General features: G+C 45.8%; 1 protein-coding gene, 1 long non-coding RNA gene and 1 other non-coding gene across 8 annotated transcripts in view; 2 read left to right on the forward strand and 1 right to left on the reverse strand.

Annotated features, from left to right (window-relative positions):
* LOC143839167 (calpain-13-like) overlaps window positions 1-16,218 on the forward strand; it is a 132,238-nt gene that overhangs the window by 96,762 nt on the left and 19,258 nt on the right. For 5 of the 6 annotated variants that reach the window (XR_013231656.1, XR_013231652.1, XM_077340995.1 and 2 more), the window contains 3 exons: window positions 8,538-8,698; window positions 9,919-9,955; window positions 13,196-13,258. Coding sequence is in view for 4 of the 6 variants with exons in the window: in XM_077340995.1 (XP_077197110.1) it covers window positions 8,538-8,698; window positions 9,919-9,955; window positions 13,196-13,258 (261 nt within the window). In the remaining 2 variants the exon portion in view is untranslated. The remainder of the gene's footprint in view (window positions 1-8,537; window positions 8,699-9,918; window positions 9,956-13,195; window positions 13,259-16,218) is intronic. The other variant, XM_077341002.1, reaches the window with a different exon arrangement.
* LOC143839218 (uncharacterized) overlaps window positions 1-16,218 on the reverse strand; it is a 121,154-nt gene that overhangs the window by 36,236 nt on the left and 68,700 nt on the right. The window lies entirely within an intron of this gene.
* TRNAT-UGU (transfer RNA threonine (anticodon UGU)) lies at window positions 14,945-15,019 on the forward strand. Its single transcript has one exon. It is a non-coding gene; the product is annotated as a tRNA-Thr (tRNA).

The raw sequence follows: 16,218 nt of genomic DNA on the forward strand, positions 1-16,218 counted from the left end.
AGTACAGGTCTCATGAGTGAAATATTGTCACTGTGCTGGGGGTTTGTACATTAAACCCTGCTGTGAGATTCCAGTCATGGAGAAGAGAATGACAAGAAAACTAACAAACCTGCATGGAGTAAACAGGAAATGTTATCTCATACAAGTGTTATAATTAAGACTAAAATAATTAATTGAGTAATCAATATAGTTAATTTATTCATTAAGCACAGATTAAAAATGTGGATTTTTAATTAGATTTTAACTGGACTATCCCCTGGAAGAGTGCTTAGTGCTAATGGCATGCTTGTAAATGTTCCATGGCTGGAATCTCAGGAGCATTTTTGAGCAGATTTAAGAAGTTATTTACCAGTTAGAGCCCTTGCTACATTAGAGTTCATTTATTTATTTATTTTTATTAATTACATTTGTATACCATCCTCCCCTGAGGCTCCTCTGGTTCACATGGACTCAGTTTCTGGGACAATAAACTGCAATGCAACAATGGTAACAATAACAACAGAAGAGAACAGTTTAACAAGGTAATAATCAAACAGGTCCATGGCTTAGATTCAGGTACATGGATTCCTGGAGGGAGCTTCAGGGCCCCAGTGGCACTGCTGATTTCCACCGACCTCAACCAAATGCCTGGTGGAAGAGCTCACTTTTGCAGGCCCTACGGAAATGTGTTAGTTCTGTCAGGGCCCTGATCTCCTCCCGGAGCTCATTCCACTAAGTGGGGGCCAGAAGAGAGAAGGCTCTGGCCCTAGTTGAGGTCAAGTGGGCCAGGGATCACTAGCCAGTTGTCGGTGGCAGAGCGCAAGGCTTTCTGAGGGGTATAGGCAGAAAGACAGTCCCTCAGGTACACTGGGCCCTGACCACATATGGCCTTTACCAACGAGAAAAGCAGTAACTTTTTAAAAATGTATGGTCCAATCTTAAGAGCCCATGTTAAAAAATCACAGCAGGTACTAAGAATGGACTGGGGAAAAAATGGAGACATGAATGTATCTATCTTCTCTTATTGTTTCTTCTGCCCTTCCTCCCTCTTTTCTCTACTTCCCCCGCTGCCCAAAGTTTAGTACCTTTGAACTGGGATTTGGCTCTTTGGAGGGACAGTCTGGAAGTGCACAGTTTGGAGAGGGGAGGGACTTCAGCAGGACTTCACCAAAGAAGCAAAGCAGTGGACTCTATTGCATTGTACCCCACTGAGGTCCCTGTCCTCCCCAAACTCCATCCCTAAATCTCCAAAACTTTCTCAACCTGGATCTGGAAACTCTAACTCCATCCCCTGCTGGTGGCCAGGGGGTGTCTGGCAATCCTAAAAAAGATGTTCTGCCCGTGAGCCATGGTCACTTTTGATTGGCTCCTATATCAGTCTCACAACCAAGGTAGGGGTCTCCATCTTTTAAGCATATAGAATTATTCACAAGAAAAAAACAAGTGAAAAACTGTCTAGATATGGACTGAGATTGTTCTAGAAGGGACAGAATAGTGACAGCTGCTAAGTTTCTCTTCTAGGAAAACAGGAAAGGATTAAACAGCTGGGCTCCAGAGAATTCAGAGAAATCTTGGAGATTTTTTTGGGGGAGGGGAGATTTCCAAATCACCCCTGCCTGAAATTCCTCACAAATTTCCATATGGATTGAATTTAATGTCTAACAAAGTTCAATGGAGGTAGATGGATTATTTAAACAAGATAGCTAATTATTTGAATAAATTAATGTACTGGCTTTAACACCCCCAGCCCCCTCAACTTTATTCTGGGGGAGGGTGGTCAATAGGCCAAAGAACTGTAAGGGGGCAAAGTAGAAGGCAGGGTTGCCAAACTCCAGGGGAGGTCTGGCGATCTCTCAGAATGACAACTGAAATCCAGGGTACGTAGATGAGTTCACTGGAGAAACTGACAGCTTTGGAGGGGTGGGCTCTGTGGCACCACACCCTGCTGAACTCCCTCCCTTCCCCAAACCCCACCATCCCCAGACTCTGACCCAAATCTCCATGCATTTCCCAACTTGGATTTGGCAACCCTAGTAAGGGGTCTGAGGTCGGAAAACTGAAATTTTTGCCCTATCTTTAAAAAAAGTGTAATTGCCCTTAAATCTTTGGATGTACTGGTTGGTTGATAGGGACAGTTATGGATCACAGGCTTTCCATATTGTTCTTACAGCATTTGTCTAACCTGCTTCTCTTCTTGCCCTCCTTTCAGGTTGAACCACAGGTATGTGCTTGTCCTTGTTTGTTTCCTTGCATGGGGTGATTAGTAATTAGCAGCTAACAGGAAGGGAGTCCATGAGGACTCACAGCAGGAGTGGAAATCTATATTGCTTTATACGGGACCCCAGGAGAGGCTGCATAGAAATATCTTTAACTGCTCCTGCAGACCAGATTAAATAAAAGGGTAAGGGCAATGTGGGAGGAGATAGGGCGGGCTCTGTCTGGGATAAAAACTCAGAGAGCCCAATCAGGAGCCGTGAAGCGGCTCCTGATTGGGCCCCCCGAGTGTCCATCCAGGGCCAGGCATCCAATGGGCCAGGCATCCCATCCTGGGCCATCCAGGACCAGGCATCCAAGCCTCGGTTGCCCCAGCTGGGGAGTCGCCGTGAAGACACAGGATGCTGGCTGCACAGTGAGTCCTCCAGCTACCTTCTTCTTCCACTAGGAAAAGGAGCAGGGATGCTGCGTCTTCGACGCGGCATCCCTGCTCCTTTCCTGCCCCGGATCCCTTCCTCATGAGCCTTCTGCTGGCCCCAGGGCCACCCTCACGCCGTCCAGGGTGCTGCCAGGGTGCCTCTGGCCCCAGCAGAAGCCTCCACCACCCGCCGCCTCTCCTTTTAGACTTCTGCCAGGCCCAGGCGCTCCCTTGCGGCATCCAGGATGCCGTGAGGGAGCGCCTGGCCCCAGCAGAAGCCTCCGCCGCCCGCCGCCGCTCCTCTTAAACTTCTGCTGGGCCCAGGCGCTCCCTCATGATATCCAGGACACTGTGAGGGAGCTCCTGGGTCCAGCAGAAGCCTCCGCTGCCTGTCACCCCTCTTCTTAGGCTTCTGCCGGGCCCAGGCGCTCCCTCGCAGCGTCCTGGATGCTGCAAGAGAGCGCCTGGCCCTGGCAGAAGCCTCTGCCACCCGTCCCCACTCTTCTTAGGCTTCTGCCGGGCCCCAGATGCCCCTGGCCCCAGCAGAAGCCCGCGCCATGCACACACACAGACACACACACACCACTCTTCCCCTGCCCACCCCACCTCGCCTCTCCCTTAACCCTGTCCTCCGGACCCACTTCTACCCACCCAAACGCACACACACACACACACACACAGCCATCTCACTCCCACTTGCCCCCGCACCCACCCGCCCCTTCACAGACACCCCTCTCCCATCCCATTCTACCTACCTCCCTGCCTGCCTTCTTTCCTTCCTCTCTTTCTTCATCTCCTTCCTGTCTCTGTCTCTCCCTCTCACTGGCTTACTGTCTTACTTCCTGATCCCTTCCTGTTCTTCTCCCTTCTATCCATCCCTGCAAAATCCTCTTCCCCTCCTTTTCCCCTCCCACTCCTCCTACCCTCTTCTACCTCCCTTCCCTACATTCTTCCTCCCCACGCACTAGCACCTGCTGCATTTCCCTTCACAGCGGGCTTACTTTCTAGTTTTAAATAAATCCCCTCCCCTGGCAGCCCCCCCTCCGCTTCCTCACCTCTTGTTATAATTCTGCTTTTCTCACTTGCTCAGGAACAAGACTGTGTGACCCTCCCCTCCTCCAACCAGCCCACTTATTCATTCCTTCCTGCTCAGTTGCTCATTTTCTGAGCCCATTCCCAACTGGCCCAGCAGTCTGTTTCCCCCCACCTTCCTTGTCTCACCTGCTGATCTCTTTCCTTTTTCCTTCTCGAATCTGTACTTTTAAAAATAATTTCTTGTTGAAGTGTTTTGGATTGTTAGGAAACCCAAGAAGGTGGCTGGGTTTTGTGTGTGCATGTGGGGGTGAGATCAGGGCCCTCTGGGGCTGCAAACAGTTCCAGACGGAGCTATTCTGCCAGGCCTGTGGTCAGGCAGGAAACACCACCACAGACGTAGTTGGCAGCCTCCCTGCCCGAGAACCCGCCCATCAAATTAAACCCACTTACTATTGAACCAGCCCCACCCCCACAAGTGAGATTTAAATAGGAAGGGTGGGAGATTTCTAAGCAATTAAAAAATTATTCAAATTGATGTATTGTTTTTATATATGAATTTATTATTGATTGTTTTGAACATGTTGTTACCTACCCTGAGTCTGCTAGGGAAGGCCAGGATATAAAATGGTTGCTGTTGTTATATTTGCACAAGCACAACACAAACATTATTAGCTTGTTGAGGGTGGTTTTTACAAATATTTGTAAAAATATTTCTATATTTCATAACAATATATCTAGCTATGGGTGGTCCCATGTTTATTTTTATTTTTTTTTACTTTCATAAAAGAACTCTTTTTATGAGAATGGGGCGATGCGGACTTACCCGCGGCGCCGGTTGGCGGGGCGGAGGCCGGGTAGAGGAGCGAAGGCCCGGCTTTTCCTCCGGTGGCAGCTGGCAGTGGCAGCGGCGCACTCGGCACGGGGGCGGGGCTAGCAGCGTCTTAAGGACGCTGCCTGAGCTCTTCCCGCCTTTTTGCCTGAGTGCGAGCAAGAATGCCTGAGAATTATACACATGTACACACACTAGCTGGGATCTGCAAGGAACCCCCCTCCACTTCCTCCCCTCTTCTCCACCTTGTCTCTCATCCTCTTTTTCCTACCCCCCCCCACACACTTCTCTCACTTTCTGCTTCTTTTAGTTATTCTCCCTTCCACACAAGCCTACAGCCATTCCTTCTCCCATGCTTCTGTCTTTCTTTCTTTCTTTCTCCCCATCCATGCTACTGTCATTCCTTCTCCCTGTGTCTGTGTCTTTTTCTATTCTACCTGTATTTTACTGTCATTCCTTCTCACTATGCTACTGTAATTACTTCTCTCTTGTGTGTTTGTCTAGTTTTTTCGACAGTCATTTCTTCTCTTGCCATCTCTGCAGCAAGACAGCTCCTTTCCACGGCCATTCCCTTCCTTTCTGCCAAGCAGTCCAGTGGCAGCTGCAGCCACGTTGGGTAGGCTTCTGCTGGGAAGGTCCCGGGAAAGAGGGAGGCACCAATTGGAAGTCGCCTGCTGGCCTCCAAGCTTTTCTCTGTCTGGGCAGAAACAGAGCTGAGTTTCTTTAAGCAAGCAAAAGGCACCTCTCCTCTCCTCAAGCTGCCTATTAGTGTGTATGATGATAACAAAAATTGCAATGCTATTCATTCTCTAACACTTCTTATGATGACCCTTTAAAATGATGTTATAATATATTTATTATATTATCTGTACACCGCCCGTGGCGCCACGGGCGCCACGGACTAAATAAAACAGTAAGCCCTCCTGGGGCGGGCTGTGTCCGGGATGAGGAAGGGTCCGGATTGGACCCCTCCTCATGACAGACAATTGGAGGGACCAATCGGCAGGCGCGAAGCGCCTGCCGATTGGTCCCTCCAATTCCCAGGCGCAGCAACTGCGAGCCGCGCGCAGCGCGGCTCGCAGTTGCTCCCGGCATGACGCGGTGAGAGGCGCGAAGCGCCTCTCGCCGCGTCAGGCCGCCGCCCAAGGGAGCCCCCGGCAGTCGCGCGAAGCGCGGCTGCCGGGGGCTCCCTGCCCGTCAAGCCGCACATCAAGCCTACAAGCCGCCGACCGTCAAGCCGCCACCCGAGGCAGTCCCTGCCAGCGACACGCAGGCCGGCTGGCGGGGGCTCCCTGCCCGTCAAGCCGCAGATCAAACCGCCGCAGGTCAAGCCGCCCGTCAAGCAGCGCGTCAAGCCTTCAAGCCGCCCATCAAGCCGCCGTCCGAGGGAGTCCCTGCCAGCGGCGCGCAGGCCGGCTGGCGGGGGCTCCCTGCCCGGCGGTCTGTCGCGGCGAGAGGCGCAAAGCGCCTCTCGCCACGACAGACCGGCGGGCAGGGAGCCCCCGCCAGCCGGCCTGCGCGCCGCTGGCAGGGACTCCCCTTTAAAAATCTTCGGGAGTGCCGCCATTTTGCCGCCCCCGCCCAGAGAGAAGACGGCGATTGCAAATGGCGCCGCTACCTCCCGAAGCGCCGCGCCGACACCCACGCCGCCTCCACGCTTCCTGCCGCCTTCGACCCCCCCCCAAAGGCACGCCTCACCAACGCCCGCTAAACGCCGGGCCTGCGCCTCGCCAACCCTCAGGAGCCGCCGCCGCTGCCGAACGCTGCGCCGATTACCCGGGATCCGCCAACAGCCGCGGTAAGACCTCCCACGCTGCCTTTCTGCCGCCCCACGGATGCCGCCCCCAGCCTCCTCACCCACACCATGCCATCCAGCCATAGGGGGAAGCCTGCGCCAGTCCGCGGTGGGGGAGGCCACTGCCATCTAGCACCCATTTTATTTAGAAATAAAATGGGCTCTAAATCTAGTAATATAATATTATAATATATTTATTATAACATATCTTGTCTTTTGGGCACAGCTTTTAAAATGGCATTGTTATTCTGATGCAACAAGTGGGAATATGAGGGGGGGGATGACATAATTAACTGACCATGTTGGAGGTGGTATTTCAGCCTTTGATATCTGAATCCAAGTTCATCCAAATCCATGATGCTATCCATGCTATTCTGTCAGTCTATAACGATGTTGCACTTCCTCTGTCTACTCATATCTTGATAACCCTATCTCAAGTCTGGCTTTTTGATTCTGACAATGAGATGTTGAGTTTGTTGTGAGATATCTTTTTTGCTGCTCTAGATGGTAGGGCTGCAGGTCAGAGATCTGAAGCACTCTCTGGGGTGACTCCAGCCAGCCCATCCGCTTCCCTGGATTAGATAAGGCTAGAAAGAATTCTGTGGGAGGCTGGGTAATGAGCACTTAATCTATGAGGCATGCCTGCTGATGAAATGAGCATATGTTTTCAACCTCTAAGTCTAACATCATGCTGGACAATGTTGTTTAATAGTCTGCAAATGGCAACCCTCAGTCTTATACACTCAGGGAACTTTAAATATTCATTGTCATTTGGAGCGATATCATATAGTCCAGTGGTCTCTTGTTTCTGACAGACATGGTGCAGATGGATGATGCAAAGCATTTATTTGATAGGTGTGCCATAATGATCAGAACATGCTCTCACTCCTCCAGCCACTTATAAATAAATGATATCACATTCATATTGGGAACAATCAGCATTGACATGTGTGTACTCCTTATAGGCACTGTAAAAGCCATCTTTTGACATTATGGCTGAGCAAATTAGAAACTATTAAGAATAATTCCCTGTTACTTTATCTTTGCCAAAGACCATGATCATTAAGAAGAAGAAGAGTTGATTTTTGTACCCCACTTTACACTGCCTCAAGGAGTCTGAAAACAGCTTACAATCACCTTCCCTTCCTCTCTCCACAACAGACACTCTTGGAGATAGGTGAGGCTGAGAGAGCTCTGACCCGATTGCTCAGTCATAGTAGCTCTATCAGGACTGTGATGAGCCCAAGGTCTCCCAGCTGGCTGCGTGTGGAGGAGCAGGGAATCAAACCCAGCTCATCAGTTTAGAAGCCACATCTCTTAACCATACCACCCTGGCTCCCCAAGATCCTAAACATTTATTTGTGTGTGTGGGGGGGGGGGGGAGGAGGGGAAAATATACTATGTTGACAAAAATTCAATGCATTAATCTTAGAAGAATTTCTATTTGTAATAATTCTTCTTAGAAAATTCTTCTTAGAAAAATTTCTATTTGTAATAAGAAACTTGCAAAATATGTTATAGAGACAGTGTTAGACACAATCCTGATGTCATAAATTCTGTCTGAAAGTTTAGAACAAAAGACATGCTTTGATATAATAGGTTCTATTAGTTTCAGAAGAGCTGCCTCAATTTAGGTCTATCGAAGTGTTCATCTGTCATGTCTAGAAGTTTAAATGTATTCAGTGCTCCCCTGAAAAAATAGGTTCCTCCCCCTCTTCTTCTATTTTTTTGCAAGAGAGCAGTTTATATCTTTTTTTTCTTCCCAAAGGCATGGCTCATAAATTATTGTGCCACGCTGTGTAACCATTCTAAATGGGATTTATACACTCCAGTGTATTTGTAAGAATATGTTTAGTAAGGGTTTCTATTATGTTGTCTTTATATGTCATCACAGTAATAGCTGTTAGATTTTATTTATTGTTACATCTTGATGAAAATATTGGAACAACAACAAATAGCATAGGGTATGTTATTTTCTTATGAGAATGGATATCAAGTTGAGACATGGCAGCAGAATTTTAACAGGTCTATGACCAAAGGGTCTGTGTTCAAGATATGGCTTTTCTCTTCAGTGATATGGACTCTATACGCCCATCTTCCTATTCAATTATTAAGACCCTGGGACCAAGGAGAGAGAAATCGGGAGTCCCTGATCTTGTGAAGTGTTATTTTAGCTTCTAATTTACCCACTGAATATACAAATAGATTGGAGAATGGATTCATTGCTCAGAACACCTGATCACTGTCTCACATACATTGTTTCTCAGGGGAGAACTAAACCTCAAGAAATAAACATGAAGTTTGAGCGAGCCCAAGAGGTTGTGAACTGCTTTCATTTTAGCCCTGGGATCTACACAATTATTCCGGCTACATCGCAAGAAGGCCATGAGTCTGAATTCCTTCTACGAATTTTCCAGAGAAATAGCAGGTAAAACTGTTGTGAATGTCACTTTAATTAGAAAGGTTAAAAAGAATTCACTTTCCTAAATTCTGATAAAGTATCTTCCTGAGAATAGAAGAAATGTCTTGTGGGTTTTCTCCAGGAATGACATCATACCCTCACCAAAGTGCCACTGTTTGGTCATTTTCCTCCCCACTACACTCAGTGGAGGAAGGCAATGAAGAAGAAACCAGGGAGGTCTCCCTGTTGATAACCCTAATCTTTTTGGACATCAAATTCATTATCATCATTAAAGAACTTTCAGGTCATCAAGCCCAAGAGTAAATATTATAGATTTGTTTCATTAAATATATATCAACCAGGGCCAGGATCTTTTCAGCCCTCGCCCCCTTCTGGTAGAACCGTCTTGGTGGAATGAGTTCCCAGAGGAGATCAGGGCCCTATTGAGGCCAGGCATATCTCCTTAGGACTAAGGACTACTAACTGGTTGGTATCTGATTAGTGAGAGCCCTGTATATGCTATAAATTTTCTCACAATTTGGAGAATCGGATTCTGGTTGACGTAAGAAGAATTTCCACAATGAGGCTCAATGTGTCAATCTGTTTGTTATAGTGCAGGGATAGAGTACTGATTACAGTTCACCCATTCCATACACATTTTCACACAGGAAAATCCAGTTGCAAAGGCATATTGCAAGTGAATTATCCAACGTGTGTGGAATAAGAAATTGTGCCAACAATAATCTGATTTTATTTCTGGAAAATGTTAGATGCCCTACAGATTTGACTGCCCAGCACTGGCAACCCTCTCCCCCCCACCCCCCACTGCACCGATGTGTGGGAGTTGTGATAGTGTTGGGCCAATGTCATAACATTATTTCCAGCACAAAGTCAGAAGCAACATCACCATGACACTGTAGGATTTACCTAAAACTCTATGGTATAACCAATCTCCCCTCCTTGTTTTGTTTGGGGCCTGTAGTGAGTAGAGGAACCTGAAAGGCCTGGTGAATCCTTTAGCATTCTTCACTATAAACATATTTATTGGCTATTTCTGCACTTGTCCCTGTGTTTATCCTGTTGCCAGTAATCCAAGTTTAGATCCAATTAAGGTATTTCTATGTCAACTTGTCTAACAGTGATCAACTGACCAAGAAAAGTTATTAGCTGTTTCTATTCACTTGATAATGACAACCATAAAGAACATTTGCTCTGTCTTGATGCAGTTTTACTCTTGTTTCCCTTAGGGAGCCAAATATCAAACTCAGTCCAATGGTGCCAAAGGTATGTAACCATAACATGAGATTTAATAATTAAACATATGCATATGTGTGGACTAGTGAATGGATTATGGAGTTAATCCAATTGCTCCTACCTGAGAGCAATTTCACTTAGTGAGATGGCAATCATACCTAAGATGAGAGAAATCTCCTTACAGAAGCTTGGGCTTGCCGTAGCATCAGCCAATGGAACACAGGAGTGCATGGGGCAAGTGACACCATAGTCAAGTGACACTATGGTGCAAGTGACACCATAGTCACTTTGTGATGACTCTGTGTATTGGGCACCACAATTGATGAAGGATGTTGACAAACTGGAATGTGTCCAGAGGATGGGAACAAAAATGGTGAGGGATTTGGGGACCAAGTCATATGAGAAAAGGTCGAGGGTGCTTGCTCTGTTTAGCCTGGAGAGAGGACAACCAAGAGGTGATATGATAGCCATCTTCAAGTACTTGAAAGGATGTCATATAGTGAAAGGAGCAGAGTTGTTTTCATTGCCCCAGAGGACCAGACTGGAAGCAATAGATTGAAATTAATTCAAAAGAATTTTCGGCTAAACATCCGAAAGAAGTTCCTGACAGAGCAGTTACTCAGTAGAACAGGCTTCCTTGGGAGGTCGTGGGTTCTCCTTCTTTGGAGGTTTTTAAGCAGTGGCTAGGTAACCATCTGACAGAAATGCTGATTCAGTGAATTTAGGCAGATTATGAGTGAGTGGGCAGAAGGGACTGTGTTGGTGCTTGGCTCTTGTGGCCTTTTCTTGCATGCCCAGGGAAATGCTGATCACCACTTTGGGATCTGGAGGTAAATTTCTCCCAAGCCAGACTGGAATTTCTCCCAAGCCAGACTGTACATGGAATTGGGGGCACTGTGGGTGAGCAGGTATTTGTGAGTTTCCTGCATTCTGCAGGGGGTTGGACTAGATGACCTTGGAGATACCATCCAACTGTATGATTCTATGAAAGGAACTCTGTTCATACTCCAGTCATGCACAGCCCTCCACATTTACCAGGATCCAGAAAGCACTGAAAATATATTCTGGGGTTCAGGGTTGGTAAACTCAATACATATTAAGCCTTGGAAATCACTCCTGCCAACAAGCCCTTAAAGGCACCCGTAAAAATGTCCAGGATAGAATTGGCAGTCTCTTATGATGCAGGTCTTTGGCCACTTTCCCAAAGTCTAAATATGGAACATGTTCTGCCATGCTTTCCTCTCACTGAAATTTTGCCCTCTCCTCTTATTCAGTTGCAATGAATATACCCAAAGAGTTCCAGACTATGTGCTGACCATTCAACAGTCGATCTGTAATACTTGGTTTCCATGAACTTTTACCGAACTGCTTTGAAAATATCATGCCTTGCAGTGCCTTTTCTGAATATACGGGATTTAAGGCTGATGTCCAGGGCAGTACTATATATTGATCCCAAAGTCAAATCTTGTCATCAACAAAAATGTAACAACCTCATTGGAGAGTAAGAAAGAATAAAGGTAAAGGTATCCCCGAGTCATGTCTGACCCTTGGGGTGACACCCTCTAGCATTTTCATGGCAGACTCAATACGGGGTGGTTTGCCAGTGCCTTCCCCAGTCATTACCGTTTTACCCCCCAGCAAGCTGGGTACTCATTTTACTGACCTCAGAAGGATGGAAGGCTGAGTCAACCTTGAGCCGGCTGCTGGGATAGAACTGCCAGCCTCATGGTCAGAGCTTCAGACAGCATGTTGGCTGCCTTACCACCCTGCGCCACAAGAGGCTCTAGGTTAAAGACCAAACCAGGGATTTAAAACTGTTTTAAACTACTTCCAATAAGCATTCACTGGAAATCACATAAAGAATCTTCCAAAGGAGCAAAATTGAACTAAGCTAAATTTAAAGTCCCTTAGATTTTACTGGGAGAATCATGATCAGATCTCATCCACTCAAATTTCTCAAAAGTGTTTGAATTCATCATGGTTATAATTGGCGGGGGGCCCCTAAGGGAACTGCACCATCTCTAGGGATATTCAATGACTTGTGGCTTCCTAGTGCATCTTGAACCAAACAGAATGGTCTTCTGTGACTGGTCTTTTAATGATAATGGCATAACCCTTTCAGCTTCTTACAGAACTAATTTTGCTTTAATTTAAATGTGCTGTACTCCTAATCTCTGCAATTAGCTGTCTAGGGCAATGTTTAAACACCTTTAAAGCTATTAAAATCCACTGCGACACGGTAAATGTGGGGTGAGTTCTGAGCTGGACGTGTTATAAAGAAACCTCAGGGCAGCTTCACAAAGTGCTGAGCTCCAGAGGATTGCACTCCAACCTACATTCTCAGCCTGCTAGCTGTACTAACTGGGTAAATTATCAGATGATCCACTCCCGGGAAAAGTCCCGGGAAGAAGCAGTGCTGGCATGGTTTCCCCCAGTACCAGGAAATGTTGCCTAATTTAGCTTCTATTTGTGCATCAGCTAAAATTAACCTCCAGGACTGCTATTGTAAATATTACTCCCTTTGTCCTCTCCTCTCACTCTTTATTTTGTGGTCTTTTCTTATCTCCTTTGATTCCCTATGCTTCTGTTTGTTGGTAGGTCCTAGTCCCATCCTTTTATTCTTTTTTGCCCCACCTTTGCTACATTTGGCACATTCTCCATGGGCATGACTCCCAGATGTACTCATCCTTGAAACATTGCTGAAATAAAGTCCTGCTGCTCCACAAAACATCCCCAGAATAATGCCCTTTCTTCTCATTGTTCTTTGTCAGATAAAGAGCAACTTTCTTCTACAGCCTGCACAAATACATGACTTGTGCCATTTCCACACTGGAGGCTTCGCATCGGTCTGTAGGCTCGAGCTTGAGCCAGGGCAGGTTGGCCTGTCTCTTCCTGTACCCACACAGGGGAGCATTTGTTCTGATGCACTTCATCCCTCTGGATTTGTGCTTCCACACAGGAGCCAGAGCACCAAAGTCCAGTGTGGAAAGAATCCGGTTAACCAGAGTTCAGGCCGTACTGGAATGCAGTTTTCAGTCACAGAAATTAAAAAGGACAATAGGATGAAATTTCAGTTCAGTGTAATCAGATGAGCAAGAGGACATAATTGACAATTGAGAACCACATTTCTTTTTGTGGCTGCATCTAGTCCCTTTTTGTGCGCAAGTACTGGCACCTGGAAATTACTAGACATGTCTCTGGGCCATGGGAATAATATGATGTCTCAGACTGATTTGTGTGACTTGTTTTTGTACCTGCACATTGATCCAGGATATGCCCAGGTGGAATAAAGACAACTCTTATGAAGAAGTCTTCCGAAGATATGCTAATCAAGTATGTTGAAAGAAAAAACACCCTGTGTACTCTAACAAGACATGCAAAATTGAGAAATATGTGTCTTGCCTTGCTAAGTTTAGAAAATTCAGATCTCAAGTGAGTATCTCAAAACTCTATTGATTTGCTAGCCAATCGCCATAACAGAGAGGCAAGGGACCTCGCTAGAATATAATAGATGGCTCTGAATTGATTGCCTGCAGGAAGAAAGGTGTTCCTTAAACAAGCAATTAGCAGTAACTCTTGGCTACAAATATACCTGGGTATGTATATCATATTTTACTCTGATCAGAATTACTTCCCGTTTGCACTCGCTGCGTTTGGAAAGCAGACATCAGTCAATGTTTGGGTAATTGATTCCCATTCGTTCTGAGCCGAGCTGCATGTGTTCACAGGAGATGCTCTTAATGGCTTAATAAACTGTTATAAAGGACTCCTTGACTTAGTCGAGAGAAAAATTGCTGCCAAAAGCCTCTGCACAATAGACCTCTCACAGCTAATAGTTATATCAACGCATAAAAGGTGGAAATGACACTGCCTACTGCGAATAATGCACAAGGCTTGTCTCCGGGAGCACTGAGGGCAAGGAAGGAAGATTTCATATGGCTCATGAGTCAGGCAATGGCAAGCTGCAGGGGCAATGGGCTGGATTCTCAGTTCTCTGGTGTTGATGCCTAGCAGGTGGCAGAGCAGCCAAAGTGCAACACAGTTGCTCCGACTCCAGATGATCCCCTGAGCAGAGAGCAAGAGAGCGGCAGAGGGAGACTGCTGCCATCTCACGTCAAGTGCCTTCCGTTGCCACTTCTCTAAGAATAAGAAGGGAAACGACTTCAAGGTGTAGAGGCAAAAGAGGAGGAGCTCTGGGAGTAGGACAACCGTTGCATTTAGTCTGCAAAAAGGCCGGGTCTTATAGCAGCTGACATTTATTTACGAACAAACTGGTTAATGAGGCTCTTAAAATAATCTTTGTGGATTATTACTCTGAATGCTTAAACTTTGGTGGCTGTTCATAATTGTTTAAGGATAATAATGCTTAACATTTGTGTGGTGGTTTTCGTGTTCAAAGCACTTCACATGAGGGATTCTTGAACAACTTCTGGTTCAGCTCATGTTCTGTATGCCAGTTACAAACAGAAGATCTATTTTCCATGGCTCCTGCGATTTCTTTCCAGCAGATCAATCAGTTAGCCAGTGTTTCTGAACAAACGTTAGTTTTTTTTTAAAACCCTTACTTTTTGAGATTTAAGGAGGCAATTTTGCATATGCGTATTTTTGCATGGACTTATGGGAATCATTGTTCAATCCACTGTCCTTTAGTGACCCGCCCCAACTATCCCTGATCCCGGGAGACCCACCTTCATTGGCTTCCTAGATCAAAAAACGAAACAGTAAGGCAAGGAAATGAAGCCCTACCATCACCGCTACTATTGAGCTACAAAGCTGTGCAGTAGCTGTTTGACTGAGATCACAGCAAGTAAAAAAGAATCTGAGGCTCAGCTTGTAGGTAACTGCAGGTATGGAGCATCATGTGTTTACCTGCCAAACATGTTCTCTGAGAAGTCTGCAACATCCCTCCTTCAAATGGATTATCACAGAGTGTGAGATTAGATATGAACTCATAACTCTCCATATCACAGCTCGTTCTCTCTCTACCACTAACACTAGACAATCTCTTTTCTACTCAGGGGAGGGTCTGTGGCTCAGTGGTAGAGCTTCTACTTTGTATGCAGAATATCCCAGGTTCAATCCCTGGCATCTCCAGCTGAGAGGATCATGTAGAAAGTGATATGAAAGACTTTTGCCCAAGACTCTGGAGAGCCACTGCCTGTCTGAGTAGACAGTACTGACCATGATGGACCAATGGTCAGATTTAGTATAAGACAGCTTCCTGTGTGGACTTTATTAGACGTATGTCAATGGGTTCTGACCAGTACTGTCACCATTGTATCTCTAGGCTCTTGGACAGTCACAAAATTAATCAAGGGCTGTCATTCTCATGTGCATGTCTCTCAGTTTTGGATGTGCACTGTAACATTAGAAAAGTGTAAACCTAAAATGGTGCAAAATGTAAATCCACATATGATGCAAGAAGGCTTTTGCTCCACAGGAAAATCTAATTTTGGTTATAGTTCGCAAAAAAGATCCCTCAAAATAAAGAAGCAAAAACTCAATCCTAAAGCAGGATACAATAACAGAAAAATGATGTGACGCCAAGGGAAACGGAGGTCAAATGTGTATTAACCGACTGACATGCATAACACTTTTAGATATGAGCAGACAGCCTGATGTCTTTCTCCAAATGTTTCCTGTTTGATATGGCTATTTCCACCATTCAGGTCATGATGGAAAGCTCATTCAACCATTTACTATATGAGTGACTAAAGAACTGTTTTGGGGAATGGAACAGCCACTCTAATATACTTTTAGCTAGAAAAGCCAGCTCATTCTATGTCCCTACAAGATGCAATCAGAGGGAGAATGTTAAAAAATGAGATGAGTGTTTTTTTTTCAAATCAGTACTAAATTAATAAATAGATGTAAGAGAAGCAGCAATGCCATCAGCTTAACGCAGCATCAGAGCGAAGACAGCTGCATTCTGCACCCCTCTGACATTTATTACCAGTTATCGTTCTTATGTACCTTACTAATGTTCTTGCTGGAACATTAGTAAGAGCTCCTGGTGAGAATAGCCAAGTAACAAAGGCATCAAACACACACAAATGTGTAGAGATAAGAGAGAGTGAGATCCTTTTCTTGGGCAAAGTTTGTAAATCTATCAGTGTGAGTGAATGTTATTTACACTGAGGGAAAGAGCAGGATTGGGACCCATGAGAGAAATAAGAAAAATGAAGCACAATCTATTGGGAAATGCCTCTTGTGCATGATGCCCTGAAATGAATGGAAGATCCAGGGGAGAGCAGCAGAAAAAAGAAACCCATGTGTTTCAGTGGCAATGAGAA

The sequence above is a fragment of the Paroedura picta genome, chromosome 1 (genome assembly GCF_049243985.1).
Source record: "Paroedura picta isolate Pp20150507F chromosome 1, Ppicta_v3.0, whole genome shotgun sequence".
Lineage (NCBI taxonomy): Eukaryota > Metazoa > Chordata > Lepidosauria > Squamata > Gekkonidae > Paroedura > Paroedura picta.